Genomic DNA, 17,856 nt, shown 5'->3' on the forward strand with positions numbered 1-17,856 from the left:
GTACAGCTCTATTTTATAATGAATTTGGAAGGAAACCTGAACAGTGGGCATGACCATCAGGAATGAAGGAGGAAGATTATTTTGGTTGTAGTGTGGTACCGAAGGTTTGGTTGGATTTGAAAAGGACAAAGTTATGGTAATCAAGGCTGCAAGAATAATACTAAGGTAGATATGATTTGAATTGATATTGCAAGGAAACGCTGGCAAGAACTGAAGGGTGGAAGAGGAGCTATGAACAAAAAGTATTTGTGTGTAAAAGTATGTACGTGTGTGTGTGTGTATGTGTGTATATATATATGTATATGTTACGAAACAGTAAATTGATACCTTGCCACAATACAGCTTACTATGCAGGAATATGCAGACCATTAATTTTTCAAAATAGGTGATTTAAAGCTAGATTAGATCTTAAAACCAGCCCTTCATTATTTTCCCAGTCAATATGCACTTGACAGTAGAAGGCCTTGGGACAGTTAAGTGGCAAGTAGACCCTCAACAGTATTAAAAATGGAAATTCTTAAAAACATCAACTTAAAACTACCTTTTTTTCAGTTTTTTAGGAAATGTTACAATAATTCATAGCTATAGCTTTTCATTTGCACTCTTTAAAAAGCCATATGCTATGCAGCAAATATGCAAATAATCTTTTAAAGCTACTTTTTAACAGAAATTGTATATTTTAATTATTACTGACAGAAGTAATACTTCTCATGGTCCTATTTTTCACTCACATTGTATTAACAAGTACATACAGGTACATACTTTCTAGACACATATAGCATCCTTCTAGATTTTTCTGGTGGGAAGTTTGAGGAGGATGTTGAGAGGGCTGGTGAAACTCTACATGGTTTGAGGTGACCTGCCTGAGATATTTGCAACTTGCCTATGGTGATATCATCTCATTGTTCTGATTTTAGCATCACAATCCATTCCCTGGCATTTGCCAGCAATTGGTACTCAAGTGAGGTTCACCATCCCTCCTCACAGGACACCTCCCCTGAGTATCTTTTGAGGAATTGACATCGGGCACAGCCTGAGCACGTCTGACACAGCTGTGACAAAACCCCATTTGACGCAGTCCAATAAGAACTCATACACCCCCATCCTCCGTGAAACCCATGTAATCCCCCCTACCCACTATTCTTTTTCAGCCCAGCAGACCTCAGATTTGTCCTCCTACTGACCTCTTCGCTGAGGCCTTGAAGCTGCTCCAAAACTTGACCAAATATGTGTGCTACCTGCCCAAAATGCATGCACCCCTAGTCCTGTGACAGGCACGCGTCTGCTCGTAGGAGGAGAGTTTGCATTGGTGCTGGGATGACGCGGTGGGATGTGTGTAGATCTTATTGTGGAGAAGCGTTTCTCCCACAACCAAAATTTTGGGTGTTCATTCATGCCATGTGATGGGGAAGCCTTCATTTTGGTCACCTCGGGAGTGCGTTTCCAGGCATGGGATGGGGAGAGATCAGGGCGTATGGCTCCTGAGTACCACTCCCGGGCTGTGTCCGGCACAGCCTGGTTGAAAGCCGGAGCACAATTGCAATCAAGCGCTCGTTAGGTGGCCGTTAGGAAACGGGCATTTGTTTAATGCTGAGCTTCGTGCCAGACAAGTGATGCCTTGTTCATAATGTCACATTCCCATCCTCAAAGAATACCTTTCTTTCTTCTTCTCATTTGCATGCAAATTGTCCAAAAACCGGGCAAGAAGTTGACCATTTCAACTGCAAAGCAACTTATTGACAAGCTTTTGGTACCTGCAGTGGCTAACGCCGTCAGTATCATCATGTTGGGGAGCGCTGGGCTCCCTGCCGAGGGAAGGGCGAGGAGGAAGATGAGCTTCAGCACCCCGGAGGAGGGCAGGGCTCGCGAAACCGAGCGAGAACCTGAAGCCTTCGCTGCGGTTACGTTTCGCGGTGGCGGGGCCGCGACGCAGAAGCAAGCGGGCCCGGTGGCGGGAGGGTGGCCGCCAGCAAGGGGTTAAGTGCAGGGCTGGGCCGGGGCGGGCGAGCGGCGGGACGGGGGCTGCTGGGGCTGGCAGGGAGCCGGGGCAGAGCCGGCGGCGGGGCCCGGCCCGGCCCGGCCCGGCCCCGCGCTCCCTCCTCTCCTCTCCGCCGGCCCCACCGGTTGCGGCCGCCGCCAGGCTTAGTCAGAGGAATGTGGGTGGGACTCCCTCCTCCCCCGGCGCCTTAAAAACCCGCTCGGACCCAGGCGCCCGCAGTCTCCCGTCCCGGCGGAGCGTTCCCGCCGCGCCCCACCCGCGACGCTCGGGCTCGCTGGCAGCCCCCGCCGGCCGGGCAGGATGGTGGTGTGCGGCCTGGCCTGCTGGAGGTGCAGGTGGCTCTTGCCCCTGCTGCTGGGCCTGGCCATCATCATGGGCATCATCGCCCTGGCGGGCCGGGGCTGGCTGGAGTCGGAGTCGGAGCCCTACGTGCAGCAAGCGTCCCTGTGGGAGAGCTGCACGCGGGGCGAGGAGGACCTCAACTGGCGCTGCGAGTCCCTCATGGACTACGGTAAGCGGGGGGACCCCTGCCCTGCCCTGCCCTGCCCTGCCCTGCCCTCCGAGGGACCCCGGCCCCTGCCCCCGGCGGCACCCAGGCAGCAGCGGGTGCGGGGGGTGCTGGCGCCATGAGCGGTCTCCCCACCTCTGCTGTGGGGCGGCTGCTTTTTGGGGTGGGGTTTCCCTTGCAGAACCAGTACTGATGCTGTTTCAGGGCTTCAGCCAGCGCAGAAATACAGATCCAGGCTGCTTCAGAGCAATCTTTTCTGTCGGTACAACACTGAGAAGCCAGAGTGGTGTTGGTTGTTTTTTTGTTGTTTTTTTTTATTTTTTTTAAAAGTTATTTTACAACCAAAGTAAGAGAGCCAAGTGGCGACAGCTCTGTTCAGCTCTCCAGTTTGCTTTCTCTTGGTGACCTGCAGGCTGTGGTCCCAGCAGCTGTGCCTGGCACTGGCCAGCTCCCCTTTGCACTGGCAGCCTCGCTGGTCAGATGGTGAGCGTGGAAATCTTCGCACAGGGTGTCCTGTGCAGAGCCACACCTGGATGATGGCAAAACTGCCTTCCCCCAGCCTTCTGGAGGGAGAGGGCACCTTAATTTAACCCTGCCTGGCCAAGGGAACTCAGGTATTCAGATGCCTCCCAACCTGCAGCTTAAAACAGCCTGATGTGGGTTTGCAGATGGAAAAAAAATGCTGTTTCCTGACTATACCTCTCTATTGCACTGGGCCTAAATCGGGATAATTGTGCCTCTGTTTTAACTTGCTGAGCTGCTTTTGTGTCTGGCATTGCCGGTGTAATAGTCTTAGTGCACACTCCCAGTTTTTGGGGGACTTTCTGTTTTTGCTAGAACACATGGGTCTGACTACATCTGCTTGTCCTTGAAACAAAATGCTTCTGGACAAATAAGCAGACCCGCCTTAAGATCCTGGACGAGGGTACTTTGGGGACTGGGAAGCTGGAAGGGCGTGTTTCAGCTGGGAGAGCCGAGACTGCTGCCCGGGGCAGATCCCTTGCCGCAGGAGCACAGTGGACTGACTTCCAGAAGCTTTCTGTTGCAACACTCGTGTGTAAGCTAAGTCTTGAATCTATTGCAAGACCAGTGGCTTCATTTCTCAGCCAGGTGATAACTGCAGGTCTTACTGTAGGTGGAAGAAATCTGGCTAGTGTGACAAAAATATCAGTCTCCCCCATTAGACAGAGTAGAAAAGCTAGTGCAGAGTTGCTGAAATTTGCACTGCACAGGGAAGAAGTGCTAATACAGTAGAGCTGCTGAAATCTGCTTTCTCCTGTAGTGACACTGCTTCTCATGTCCCTGAGTACTTGTGGGTGTGTGCTTTGCGTCAGCTCAGAGCATCCTGGGGCAAAAGCAACTTTCTGCTGTTTTTTCTAGTTAACAAGCTGTTGAAGAGGAATAGTATCTTTGACTTTGCTTATTTAAGCCTCGGTTTATTTAAACCAAAATTTATTTAAATCCTTGGCTTATTTAGACCAGTTTGACTTTGCCTCTTCTCTGATTTTCATGACATCAATGCCACTGTCTACTCAAATACTATTTACATCTAGAGACAGGACGTAGCATACGAGTTCAGGTTTGATTTATTTTGTTTCCTTTTTTCTATGCTAATGCAATTAGACCTAAAATAGGTGAGGGCATTTACAAAGGAAAATGCCTAGCAGGCATTTACAGCACTGCTGCAGGAAAATAAAAGCTAATTAATTGAGACGGATAACTTGTGTTTTGCATACAGTAACTAGTATGCACTAACCGTCCTGTGAAACAAAAACTTCAGAGTGGATCCCCTTCAACAGAAAGCTCCATTAGACAGTTTCTTAATTGAGCTGTGGCATGCGTACTGAGAAGAGGGAGAGAAAGCAGGGAGTCACTTATTTTAAATGGGGGGAAAAAGGGGCAGGAACAGACAAAGACAGACTTGCAAATAGGAATGTCTCCTAAACTGCATTGCTTCTTAATGCACATTTGCAAGTGCCATATGAGAGGGAAGAAGTGGAAAGGGAAAAAGAGTGGGATGTCATTTGGCAGGGAAGGATTTTGTTTAGAGCTCTATACTGGCTTGCATCTGGGAAGTACCTGGCTGGCAACATCGGTATATTATCAAAATGTTGCAATGTAGAGCTATTGTACTGCACTATAATATGACTCAAGATGACTTAGTCTGGACCATTGCAGAATTAAACTGTTGACTCTGTTTAAAACACATCAGTAAGCCATCAGATATGACATGGATTGTTTGCAATGTGGTTACCTGGAGAGGATGGTTGTCTTTAGTGATGAGGCTGTAAGTTTAGGAGCAATATTTGTGGGTGGCTGTGTCCTCCTGGTTCTGAATGGCTGCTCCCAGCGACTTTGCTTTGAATTATCACTGTAAAATATGGGTGTGTATGTGTGCAATAAAGGTGATCCCATGGAGGTTAACTCTCTATATTCCTAACAGCCAGTTGGTATTCATCAAGTACACAATAGCCAGCCTAGAAAAAGGGAAGCATTCATCTGGATCCTTAGTAAGTGCCAAAAAAAAAAAAAAAAAAGGGTGGAACCTAGAAGTAGGAGCCCAGCCTTTGTGAATCATGTTTCACTTTAGCTGTGCCACTGTACCTGTGTCCCTAGAAGCGTGGACTTTGATATCACAGATTACTGGTGAAGCTGACTGCATGTGTTGACTTCACTGAGGGGCCAGGGAAATAAAGGAGGAATGTTACAGGTACACTTAATTTTCAGTATGTCTCTTTTCGGGCATGCTTCTGTCTGATTTATGATGCCAGGGTGTATTCAAGACAACTTAGTTTATAGTGTCAGCTGAGTGCGGCACTCTGAAAATGCTAATGGCAGAGGTGTAGCAGTTGGTGTCCCTGTTAACACTTGGGAAACATTTGCTGGAACTCTCCAGTAAAAGATCCCAGCAAGCAGGCAAGGCTGGTTTCCCTGCCAGTGGGCTTTGCTGGTCTGTAGGCAGGCATACTTCCACTGCTAGCAGCCTGCAGGCGTTAGAAGTTGGGAATATATAGGATTGTGCCTCTCCTGAGCTCCTGGCAGAGCCAAGTGGCTGAAGCCAAGTTTGTACTGGTGGGCTTTTATTTAATAGTTTGGTACTATAGCAATCATACTTCCTGCACTCCTAAAACCAAAACAGAGCTATGATTCCCAATATTAATTCCCAACCAGCTCTGCCAGCAAACCTTTGATTCTGGGCTGTCCTGTGCTTGTGGTGGGTATGCACATAGCTTTCCTTCACCAGTTGTGCTGCCATGGAATTTTGCGCATTATGTGAGCAATATTGCTGAACATACTGCTCTTGCTCGCAGTCCACTACTCTGTTATTTTGTCAACAAAAGCATATTTGGGGGGCTTTTGATGTTATGAGCTCTCAAGGTGAAACAGGAATTGCTACTGCAATTTATATACAGAAGAATATTATAGCTGCAGTGTAAAAACATCTAATCTATGCACATCATGGTAAAAACTTCAACCCTAAGATTCCAGTTATTCACAAGCTAACAAACTAGCTCCTGCTTTTGTAAAGAAGTGAACAAAGATGAGAAAGGCTTGCTACTTCAAATCCTGTAGCAGTTCATCTTCCTGCTAGACTATTTTCCCAGCCCTGTTATTCATTTCTAAAGGGAAATGTATATTTAAATGTCTTACGTTGTAGAGCTTCCATCTCCTCCCTGTGAAGGCTGAGGCACAGCCAAATAAAATTAGGAAATACAGTTAACAGCAAGGTTCTGTTGCTTTTTTGTTTAAATTTCATCATATGCTCATAATTAACTTTAAATAATCCCCACCCCTCCTAGTTATTTGCATGGTAACATTTGCAGCTTACTTCCTTTCCATAGTCATTGTTAATCAAGGTATATAATAAAACTCTTAATTCTTCCTGATAATTATAGACCTTAATTCCCCTAATTGATAAAGACTTTTCTGCTGATTAGATGCAAAGAACTCAGCTCTTTGAGGCAAAGCCGACCTGGGGAATGCTCCAACTGTTCCTCTGCTCTTCTATTCTGCTGCTCTTCTACTTATGCAGCCCCAAATTAATGTGGCGTTATTGTTTGATTTCACAAATATACATCATATTTATGCCTATTTTGAGTACCAAATACTCTCTCTGCCATATGAAGGGACCTGAGAATTTTCTGTTTTTATGGAAAAAAACTTAAATTCTGGCTAAATGTCTCGTGAGCACAAGGTACTTCTGAGCATAATCCAGCTAGAAACTGGGGCTGATCTGTTTCTCTGAGCGTGAGCAGGTCTCTCCAGCTCTTAAGGCAGCAAACAGTGAGAGTGTAAACCCACACCTCTCCCCTCCCGGGAGCTGTAGGCAGAGGATCTTGCAGATGGAGACAGGAGAGCTGGGTGCCTGCAGGGGCTCAGTCAGCCCTCAGGGGTCTCTGGGAGGAGCAGGAGCTGGGAAAGCCGGACTTGATAGATATGGGGATGAGGGGGATCCCACATGGGGAGACATCAATTTCAGTCAGAGCCCTGCAGCAGCCCCGCCACTGAAAGCTCTCCTCGTTGCTGGGGTAGCAACAGTTCGTGTGGGAAAGGAGCATGCCAGGGCTGCGCCCTACACTTGGTAAGGGTGCAGCTTCCCACCCCAACCTCTTCCATCAGTCACTTATTATAAAGACTTCTGGTTAATTTTTTGAGATTTCTCTTACAGGGCATATATGTAGAAGTCCAGAGCTTTTCGCTGCTCTTCCCGTGACTCCCACTGGTGCTCAAGTGGCAGGCTGGCCATTCGATGGCTGCTGTCTAGTCTGGCCCAGAGTAGACCCATCCAGAGCTGTGGCCAGCACCTATGACTTGGTCTTATCAGTATCAACCTGCTGATAGCTGCTGCTGGAGAAGATAATCCAGCAGGAGAAGGAGGGGAAGGTATGGGGTCACCAGCACTGAGCTCCGTCACATGTGAGCACAAAACCCACTTAATTTCATAATGGTGGTGTCTGCTATTGCTCTGTTTCTGAAGACCTGAAACAAAGCTGGGCTTGATATTAATCTTCCTGATGAGACATCTCCTACAGCTACGTGTGGTGTCACTTTCATATCACCAGAGAAGAGAGAATAAATCACTGAGCTGAGCCGGGGCTGACCTGTATCCAAAAGCTTGTTACGCTCATAAAGTAAGCACAGCGGATATGGAAATAGCAGAGAGCACTGGGAGCTTTCACGCTCATATCTCCTCCAGTCATGTTTGTGTTGCACCAAACCCCAAGGTGTCTAACCTGCAGGTATATTTGAGTTTGCAACCTAAATTTTATCGGGCAGATGCCAGACTTGGCTTCCTACGCTGTGCCAGCATATGTAATGCATCTGAAAGGGAATGTAGTTTGATAACTAAGTGTTCCTTCTTGTTGTGCTTTTTTCTTAATAGGGCAAATATCAATAAATAGCATTCCTAGGTCATTTGGCCTGAATCACTTTCCCTGGGCTGGCTGGCTGTAACGGTTAACTATCCCTTTATATTAGTTATCCCTAAATAAATCCTATTGTGGAGACAATATCCAGTACCTGCATTAGGTACATCAGAGAATATTTTGTATGAAAAGATTTTATCGGACCACTGAGGTAGCTTTAATCTCCAGATGCTCATCAGGTGTCCTCCCTCCCTCCATCCTCGCCCCAGAGCACTCTCTTAGCAAAGGGGTATGAAACACGCACAGCTGGCTGAAGGAAAACAGTTTGGAAAGCTTTTGCTGTCTTGAGTAGCTCCAAGAAGGGAGAGGGGAAAGAAAACCCTTTTCCTTACCCTTTCTATGCCAGCATGACTGTCTTCAGGTGGTGGTTGTGGGTTTTGGGGCAAGATCTGGCTGACGGGTGGCTGCTGTATTTCACTTTTGCTGTTGGAATAAAGGGGAAAGAAACCAATTCAGATTGATCTAATGAAAATAGCTGTAAAACAATGCTTTGCTTTCAGAAGGTAAATTGATGTACATAGTAGAGGTGTCTGAGAGAGTTTTACTGCATTCTCTGTCTCAAATTACTAGTTTTTCTCCACTTATGCAACTAGTAGAGTACGTGAGTTAAGGTGGAGGATTTTAACTCTTTAGGAAAAGGTTCTCTGTTTCAGTCTTCTTCCTCTCAGTTTTTGCACAGAAGGAATGGAGGCTGTGTTGAAAGCAGGGTGTCTCCAGAGTTGCTTCAGCTGTGTTGGAACAGACAGCTCTGAAAGAGTTTGGTGTTTTGGGGTGTGTGGTTTTTTGTTTGTTTGGGTTTTTTTTTAAGTGTTCTGACCTAGATCCTGCTGCTCTTATTCCTACATTAGAGGGAGCTCGGGATCTGGCCCTACCTCTGTCTGAATGTGTGAAAGTAGAAACCCACGTTATGCAGACGTGGAAAGTGAGTTGTGATGACAGCTGGCTGGAAAACAAAGCACTAGCTGGCATGGTTGAGCCCATGTGGGCAGGTATCCTGCCTCCGGGGCAGGAACACCTTTGGTTGTTGTTTGTGTTGGGCTCACCTGAACTCCCGCTTGGTTTCTAAAGAGGACAGGGTCTGGCCATAATGAGGGCCTTTTCACGAGCTGGTGTTATGGAGAAAGGGGAATTGCCAACTGTTTTTTCTGGGAGGTTTTCTTACCTGGCCTGTGGTGGGTGAGTTCTGGGCGCTGGTGCTGCTCTGCTGGGATAAGGCCACTTGCTTCATGCCTGAGCCTCTCCAAACTGCAGTTGCTTGATCCTAAGAATCTGCACCACCCTGTCCCATCAAATGTCAAAGTAACGATTCAAAGAGGACTCTTCCACTTCACCTCAGATTCTGCTGTTTCTCTTCCACCTGCTACATTTTAGCTGTTTCTAAATTTTTTCAGCTGTGAATAGATATTTATCTTCAAGAGCTTTCTCTTTGTCATCTCTCACTTCAGCTATTCCACATCCATTTCTTTTTGGTCATTCTAATTTTGCTCCACATGCGTTATTCTTGTAGTAAACAAATAGGCAAGAAGGTGTATGCTGGCAGCACTACTATTTCCCATCAGTTATCTCCTGTGGTGCTACCCTCTTGTCTGCTCTCGTACTTCCCCGTGCATGGAAGTGGTTTTGTAAACTTGCATGTCGAACAGGAACGGTAACGATAAAGTACATTCTCAGTGGTTGTGTGCCCTATCTGCTCAGATGTCTGTGGGTCTCTTACAGATACAGAGTTTGGAGGTGTTATCTCTATTACCGTGCTGCACCGTATCCCTCTCTTCAGCAGGACAAGTTAGCGGGCAGGGAGTTCTGTGCTGCCCTGCCAACGATAGTGCCTCTCTGCTCTGCAGCTGTGTGCTTTGGAGGCATCCAGTATTGCTTTGACATAGAGCATGCTTCTTACAGTAAAGGATTTCAACAACATATGATTAAAGGAAACCGAAGGCCTGCAATGACCTACAGTTCAGTGTGCTGCTGTGTGTAACATCTTTCTTGTTTTTTCTTCAAGGATGGGGGAGAGCAGCAGCTGCCACATACCTTGTTGGCTTTGTGATCCTGGTCATCTGTTTTGCTCTCGCAGTCATCGCGTTCTCGATTGAGATACTCCGCTTCAACTTTGTGCGAGGAATTGGAGGCTTGCTCTTTGTTGTTGGTAAGTCTGGACACAAAGACAAGGTTATTTTAGATGTAAAACAGGCATCAGCAGAAAAGCATACTAGATGGAGCCTCCCTTATGAAGTAAGCTGTCTTTGTCTGGTTTATGACTCATTCTCATGGGGAACAAGGGAAGGTTGATTTACGCTCTGAGAGGATAATGGTTAGGGAAGCTCCAGCGGCCTTTGTCAGTTAGCACTTTCCCAAAAGCAGCGTATGGGGACAACCAACACCTTTGACCCTGCAAGTCACATGCTAAGACTTAGGAGCTGAGAGCCCCGGGTGCTTCCCACCTTCCTGAGGGGAGGAGGAGCGACGGGGCTATGGTACAAGTGGGAGGTAACTGGCTCTGCAGGGATCACAGTGCCTGGCTGTAGGACAGGGCTGGTCGTGGCACACAGATGAGTGCCTTAGCAACCTGACAATGTCAGCTGTAGCTGCTGCAGCCAGATAGGCCTGGGGATGTGCCTTGGCCAGGAGTCACATACCTCTGCAAGAAGGCAGAGTTGATTGTAGGACTGAACTGCGTATCCTCTTAAGGATTAGCTTATCTCCAGGTGCCTTTCTTTAGTGGGAAATGTAATATCATTCATTGTCATTTACTCCTGCTTTTTTTTCTTTCTTTCTCTCTCTCTAGCTGCATTCCAGATCATAGGCTTGGTCATCTACCCAGTGAAATTCACAGAAGAAATTCCACTGACAGGAGATAATATGTTCAGCTGGGCCTATGGCTTTGGTTGGGCCAGCACTGTTGTTGTAATAGGCTGTGCTTTCTTCTTCTGCTGCCTCCCCAACTGGGAAGATGAAGTCCTGGGAAACATCAAGCCTACCTATTACTACTCCTCCCCAGAGAGAGCACCATACCTAAATTGAAAGATTAAATCCAAGTACAGTCAACTGTCAAAAAAGAGAGGAGCACCTCTGATGTAAATTTGGTGCCATTGTAAGAGACTAAAAAAAACCCACCTTATTTCTGCAGAGTATTTCTTACTAGCCCTGGCAATAAATTGGTAAAAATATTGGCATCTTTAAGCAAATAGCTTTTACCTAAAGTATTACTTATGTATTCTCATGTCGATTCTGTTTGAGTGGTTTACTTGCTCCTTCCCCTCTCAACTAATTGAGTCATCCTTATTTTATTCAAAACACTTGCTTATGAATAAAGATGTAGTGTTTCAAGTGTAGAAAGGAAGAGGAGATATTTTAAACAACCCACTAGAGGAACCTACAAGTTATTTTGTTTTCACCTCGGACAAAATTGTCTTCAATGGAACTAGAAAAAAACCAACCTTCCAAAGAATGCTTTTTCTTCCACCAAAATCAGTCCCAAGGAAGGAACTTCCCTGAGACTGTTGCAGTCACCTGCTGCCTAAGAATCGCTTCTCATTCTTGTTACTGGACTATTGTTGACTATTAGCTATTTGAATTAAGGGGGAAAATAAAATTAAAATTTATTTTCCACCAATTGGTGCTGTTGGACGGACACCTCTAAAGCATGGTGCTGGTGTGTAAACCAGTGGCTAATGTAACACTTACTGGTGTTTTTGTGGCCACTGCAGGACTTGTGATGGAGCCACATATAATTTAATATACATTGTCACAGAGAGAATCAATAAACCTTCAAATGTTAAAGTTCATATATTTTACATGGTATTTGAGGGATGCTGATTTAGAAAATAACTTTGAATAGAAACATACACTGTTCTTTATGTCTACCTTTTTAATACTGCAGTGTTTTAATTATCAGCTGTGCTTTGGAGGGAAATCTTAGCATAAGGATTTGAGAACCTCTAAAAGTTTCTAAAGCACGCTGTAGGTACTCCAGAGTTTAGTAAACTTGGGAATGCTTTGTGAGTCACTAGGGATAACAGGTAAAAATAGAAAAGCAGTTCTGTGAGCAATTTACATGTGCAAACTTCATACAGGCACCTGTCTCAGGGAGTAATCTGTCTGGCTCCTAGCTCGTGTTTCTGGAGCCAGCGATTCTAAATAAGGATTCCAGCCAGGCAGAGCTGTGTCTGTGTTGGTCGTGGGCCTGCAACAGCTTACAGCAGACTTAATTGTGGTTTCTAATCTTTGTCAGAACTTTCTTCAGATGGGGAAGAAGGAAGATGCTCATTTGTGGAGCTCCTCTTCCAGCTATGCAGGATGCAGCTCCAGCAGAGACAGATTTCTGAGCAGGGTATGGGTAGGGTAGAAAGCAAATGCTGCACGTTACTCTGTGTAACAAGCAGCTGGGGACTTAATTCTTACTATTGTGAACCCAGTACTTGGAAGAGTGTAAGTGTGGGGGTATATGTGTTCATGCACATGTACAAAATAGAATTTATAAAGCATTAAGCATCATACTGTAAAGCTAAAGTAATTTAGAACTAAGCCTTTTCAATGCCCAATATATCCTGTATTATATGTTGTATAGCTTTCTGTTTTGTGACATGTTTTTTAATTTGGTAATTCTGTGTATTGCATGTGATCCTGTTTTAGAAAGGCCAGGTGACCTTCCAGGCCTGTATTTTATAACTCTACAGAGCGTAAACATCTACAGACTTCAGAACTGTGTTACAAGCTCAGTCGTAGCGCATACAATCAACTGTATGTATGATTCTTGCTGAAGAAGAGAGTCCTGTGACAAATGTGTCTTTTTTTCTGTACGGTACTGGCTGGTGGGGAATACTGTGTAGACTAATGATAGTACCTACTTTCTAGTGAATTCATAATATAGCAGAGAGTCCCAAGTCTGCAAAATCCTTGCACAGCTAAAGCTGAGAAGGAGAAAAGACATAAGAAAATGGACAACCTTCCTAATGAGAGGGAGAATGGTTTGGTAATAAGGTTTAGCATAACTTGAGTCTTTTGTATGTTTTTTTTATAAGCATTGTTATAACTCATCAAAAAAGCACAAATGTAAAATAAACTTGGCTCTGAATATACTGGGAGGGGTGGAAGCATAACCAGCATGTTACACAATTACGATGTTAGCGAGAAAGCTATTGCAAATAGTCATTAATTACTCTCAAGTGATACTAATGTATGTGGTACTCCTTTCAAATGTGGTGGCTTAATTAAAACTGCTTTAATTGATGGTTGTAGAGACTTGGTGTTGTTTGTGGTTCACAGATTCATTTCATAAACTCAAGCAAATAGCCATTCTTTACTTCTCTTAATGTGAATATCAGTGTCCATGAAGTGTTGGGTTAATAAAATAAAGACCTTATATGTCCAGGAGACAACTTCATTTTCCAGTCAAATAAGCTTGAGTATACACTGCAAAACATGGCTGTGCGCTTTCTGCGGAAGTGCCAGGCACAGAAAATTCTCTGCTAAGCCAAAACCTCTTAAATGCATCACAGCTTGAGGGGGAACCCTAAACATTTTAAGAGCATTATGGTCTACAGGAGGTCTCAGATGTGGGAAGCCTGTTCGTTCTTTTTTTTTTTTTATCAAAACTGTGCCAAACAGCTTTCATATACTGATCAAGAACTTTAAATAGGGAGAAAAAGATGGACTAATCCCCTGCTATTTTCAGTGTAAGACTGAACTTCTCCCATGATTAGAAACCTTCACATTCCTAACCTCAGATGACGCATGGCCTGTATGTAGCCCTGTGCTAGTGGCATTCTGTACCCTGAACAACTTTTTCTCCCTCTGTGTTTTTACAGAGAGCAAATCTCCTGTCGGCCACCGCTGTCTTAAACCAGCCTGCAGCTTCCAATTTCTGGAAAGACAGGTTCACCATTCTTCTGATTTTTTTAGCTGTCTTCTTCCTTAGAAGTCTTAGTTTTAAAACACGCTTACCACCCTTAATTCCAGCATCTTCCATAGGTTTCTTTTGGGTTTTCCCCCCTCCTTTAATTACTCTTAATTTTAAATACACAATTAGGGAAAATATTTTTGTTCCTTTTAGATTTTCCTAAATGCTTTGAAGATAATTGGAGGGTTTGTATAATGCCCATTTTTCTGACCTGAAGAACACTTGTACTCTTGTTTACCTGCCAGTCTGCATTCAGCTGCAGCCTAATTCTGTGCTCACTGAAATCGCCTGAACGACCTCAGCGAGCTCCTTCTAACCCAGCCCTGGAGAGGAGAGAGCAGTTTGGGAGAATCGGAGCACGCTTGGCTCTCGTCTCAGGGGGAGCTAAGAGCAATCAAAAACGTGTATGACTGGGTGCTGGGGAAGGCTAATTGGCCCAAATGGGATGACTAATGCTTAAATCTCATGGATATGGGAAACAGCTGCCACACCCCACTGGGATTTTGCATTTTTAGTTGACGTAACAAGTGACTCATTTTTCAGACAATTCCTTGACAAGGTAGTATACTTAAGAAGTATTCACCTGACCTAAGGTGAATACACCTATTCATCCTGCATCTAAGGACTTTTGGACCTAGAATACATACATAAATCAATACAGCGTAGTAACAGGTCATTCAAGATAGTTTTTTTTTTTGGGGGGGGAGGGTTGTTATGGTGATAAGCATTATAGAAACAAAAACACCTGTGTACTAAAAGGAAAGATTACACACACAAAAAAAGAGTTGCTGACATCACTGAGCACTTTTGAATTAATCATGAACTAAGCACATAAATAAATGGAAACCAAAATGCCTTAGGAGATTCATGACAGCTGAAAGATCTGAGGTACTGGGCCCACAACGCAGAGCAGTGGAGGTTACTGGCAATATGGATCAGCACCCTGAAAAAACAGGGGTTTCAGTGCTAGTAAGCGAAGCTACACAGATTTTAAAATGAACTTGGGAGATGATACTCACAACCAGAATAAAGTGTAATCAAATGTGGAGGATATGTTTGCCAAAAATAGGGATGCTGAGTTTCTGAATGCGATTCCTGTAACAGGTGTTTGTACGGGAGTAGTAAAATCCACGTGCAATGAGTTCACAGCGCCTGGGATACATCAGCGTTACTGCACGGGTGCAGCAGTTCATATGCGTAGATCCCATTGACCAAGAATGTGTCGATCTTGCTGTGCATGGACAGCGTATTTATAAGATAGGTCCGATGCATCCACTGTGCAGGTCTGCGCTGGTACAGTAAGCAGCGTTTTGTCTGGGTTTTTTCTGGCATCCAAAGGTGTGGGCCAAGCTTCTCCAGCTATGGAGCCTGACATCTAGAAATTCCAGGCAAAAAGCCAATGCCCTCAAATTTGGCCTCTATAAAATTATATTTAAATTACTTGGGAGTTGTCAGAATAATCCAAAGGGTATTTTTTATTGTGATTTTTTAATACCTAAATTTAATAACGCTTTATTTATAATAAAGACTGTAGTGGAAAACATGCAGGCATATCTAGAGCTTTATAATATAAATATTATAGCTATAAATAATATAAATAAATAACAATGTATGATAAGCAATATGCATTGCATAATATAAATAATAAATATACATGTTTCCATGAATGATATTCCTCATGTGTTCATCTTTGCAGGATTGGATAATATTTACTAGAAGGTTTGGTATGACTGTTGCTTTTTATTTATTTATGGGATTGTGGGCAACACATACTATTTTCCACAGAGATCTTTATGAATACAGAATATTTTACAAGTATTAAAAATTGCTAAGCGTCAAGGGGACACATTGGAAATCAGGGTTCGCTGAGTTTGAAAGGGCCCAGAAAGGTCTGGAGTGAGCACTCACATGAAACTGTGAGCCTAAAAGCCACCTAACTCCTGCCCTCCAGTGTGCTGCCCTGGGAAATGATTAAAGTATGTTAGTTGACTGTCACGGTCTTGAATACACATGGAGGCATGTAATTGGGGCAGGAGCTGATGTGTGGCCATTACAATCCCTTTTCAGTAAATAGTCTATTTTTAAGCTCTCTTTGTGTTAGCAGTCCCATAGGACAAGAAATACGCAGAACTTATCATGAAAAAGGAATTTAGATGAATCGTGATGCTTGAAAGTTAATTTCTGTTCTGACTTGCAGTAGAAAGACAAAACAACTTGCAAAACAAACTCGGGAAAATCATAATTGGCATTTTGTATCAAGACAACAGGAAAAGTTGAAAATGTTGATAGGAGACCACCATTTTCATTTCAGCCCGCTTCCCAAATCAATTCCATATCAAACATTTAAAACTGAAAAGGACATTTCCATATAACATTTTGGTTTCAGCGAAACCCTACTTTTGGCTGGAGAATCTCAAAGTGAAAATTCATGCCCGAAACTCTTAAAGATATGCTTGGTATGCATGTCTTTTATCTGTAAACATCAAAGTGCTCAAAGAAGTAGCTGGTGCTGTTCCCAACTGACCCATAAGGCACAGTAAATGAAAGCCATTTCTTTGACAGAGAAATGTAAAAGTAGCAAAGGTGTGGCACCTGGGAATTATCTCCATGAGGCTGATTTTATTCCTCTCCTAAGGCAACTGAGCTATATGTTTTACAAGGAGTTACTGTTATGATCCACTACAATGGGACAGGTATTTAGTTAGCCTAGCTATGCCACAGAGAAGTTGTGGGGCCCAAAGCAAGTAGTTTAAATTATCCCATACGTAGAACAGGGCTGCGCTGTGCCACTCTAACTGCTTACACACATTTTCGTGAAAACCCTGTATGCTTCATGTGTGCCCACCAGAGAGCTTGTGCTCCTGACAGCCGCCTGAGGGAGTTACAGACCCCCACAATGGTTACAAATGGTCAGAAGCCATCTCAGCTGGTAGCTGCGTGGTGGGTTTACAGGACACCCTTGATTTCAGCTGTTTGCCTGGGGAGGGTAGGCTGAACTCATCACACTACTGCAGAACATCGCTAAGAAATAACTGGGGATTAAACCTTGTTCCAGTACAGATCCCACCCTGAAGAAACTGTGTCCTTTAGTGAAAACTAGCTGAAAATGAAATCCACGCTCAGGCACACAGAGACTTTTGTGTTTTCCTAATTTTGTGTTTTCCTAATACAGGAAGCCAGTGAGTGCAGTGCATGGGGCAGGCTTTGGAGGTCCGACCACAAGCGGGTTCTGGACAGCTCTTGCTAAAAGTCGTAACAAGACCCCATGGAAATTTTCCACCATGCTCAGCAGCAAGCAAACAGAGGAGGTCTCAAACCTCTGCAGAGCTTTCCTACGCTGCAGGAGGCAGCTAGAGGAAGGCTTTCCCAGACGCACGGCAGCAGGACCAAGCACCGACCACTCCCAGGTCACCACAAGCACCACAGACGAGCCTCTGTGTCCAGCCACCACGGGAGAGTCCCTCAGAAAGGCCTGGTGGATAGGAAACTACAAGACTTCAACTGGGTTCATTCTTTTAGGAGGGTGTTCTTATTTTGCAACGAAGCAAAGTCAGGTCCTGTTCAAAATGCATTCCCGGTATCCTTCCAATTAACACAAAGGAATTGCAGCTTGGATTACCCTGTGAACACTTTTGGTGTCTAAAGGTATTTCTCTACATGTGCTTACTGTGGATGAAATATTAGTCACATCATTGAGAACACTATTGTCTCAGTGCCCAGGTGATGCAGGGTACAGAGAGTTACCAGAAGGTACAATTTAGCCTGAGTAGGATTTGTCTGACTGACTTGCATCACTGTATAGGCTGTGGCTATAACAATAGCTGCAGTGCAATATTCCAGTTGCAAGGCAAGGTGCAGCCCTCTCCAAAGAGAAAAGGCAGACTGGCATTATCAGAAAAAAGGACCTATGGCTGTAAAGGTATCAATAAAGATAATAACAGTAGTCATAAGATTTATGATAGCTCATGCAGGAAGTGTTTCTCAGTTGCTCAGGGTGACTTGTTGGATGTAAGATAGCATGCAAGAG

General features: G+C 44.5%; 1 protein-coding gene across 1 annotated transcript; it reads left to right on the forward strand.

The window, feature by feature from the left end:
- Positions 1–2,152: 2,152 nt before the first annotated feature.
- On the forward strand, positions 2,153–13,159 carry PERP (p53 apoptosis effector related to PMP22). The gene is made up of 3 exons (XM_009460717.2): positions 2,153–2,510; positions 9,933–10,076; positions 10,716–13,159. The coding sequence occupies exons 1-3, from the start codon at positions 2,300–2,302 to the stop codon at positions 10,949–10,951; spliced, it is 591 nt and encodes a 196-aa protein (XP_009458992.1). The 5' UTR covers positions 2,153–2,299; the 3' UTR covers positions 10,952–13,159.
- Positions 13,160–17,856: the final 4,697 nt, after the last annotated feature.

The sequence above is a fragment of the Nipponia nippon genome, unplaced genomic scaffold, assembly GCF_047370975.1.
Source record: "Nipponia nippon isolate SJK-2023a ecotype South Korea unplaced genomic scaffold, ASM4737097v1 scaffold_4, whole genome shotgun sequence".
NCBI lineage: Eukaryota > Metazoa > Chordata > Aves > Pelecaniformes > Threskiornithidae > Nipponia > Nipponia nippon.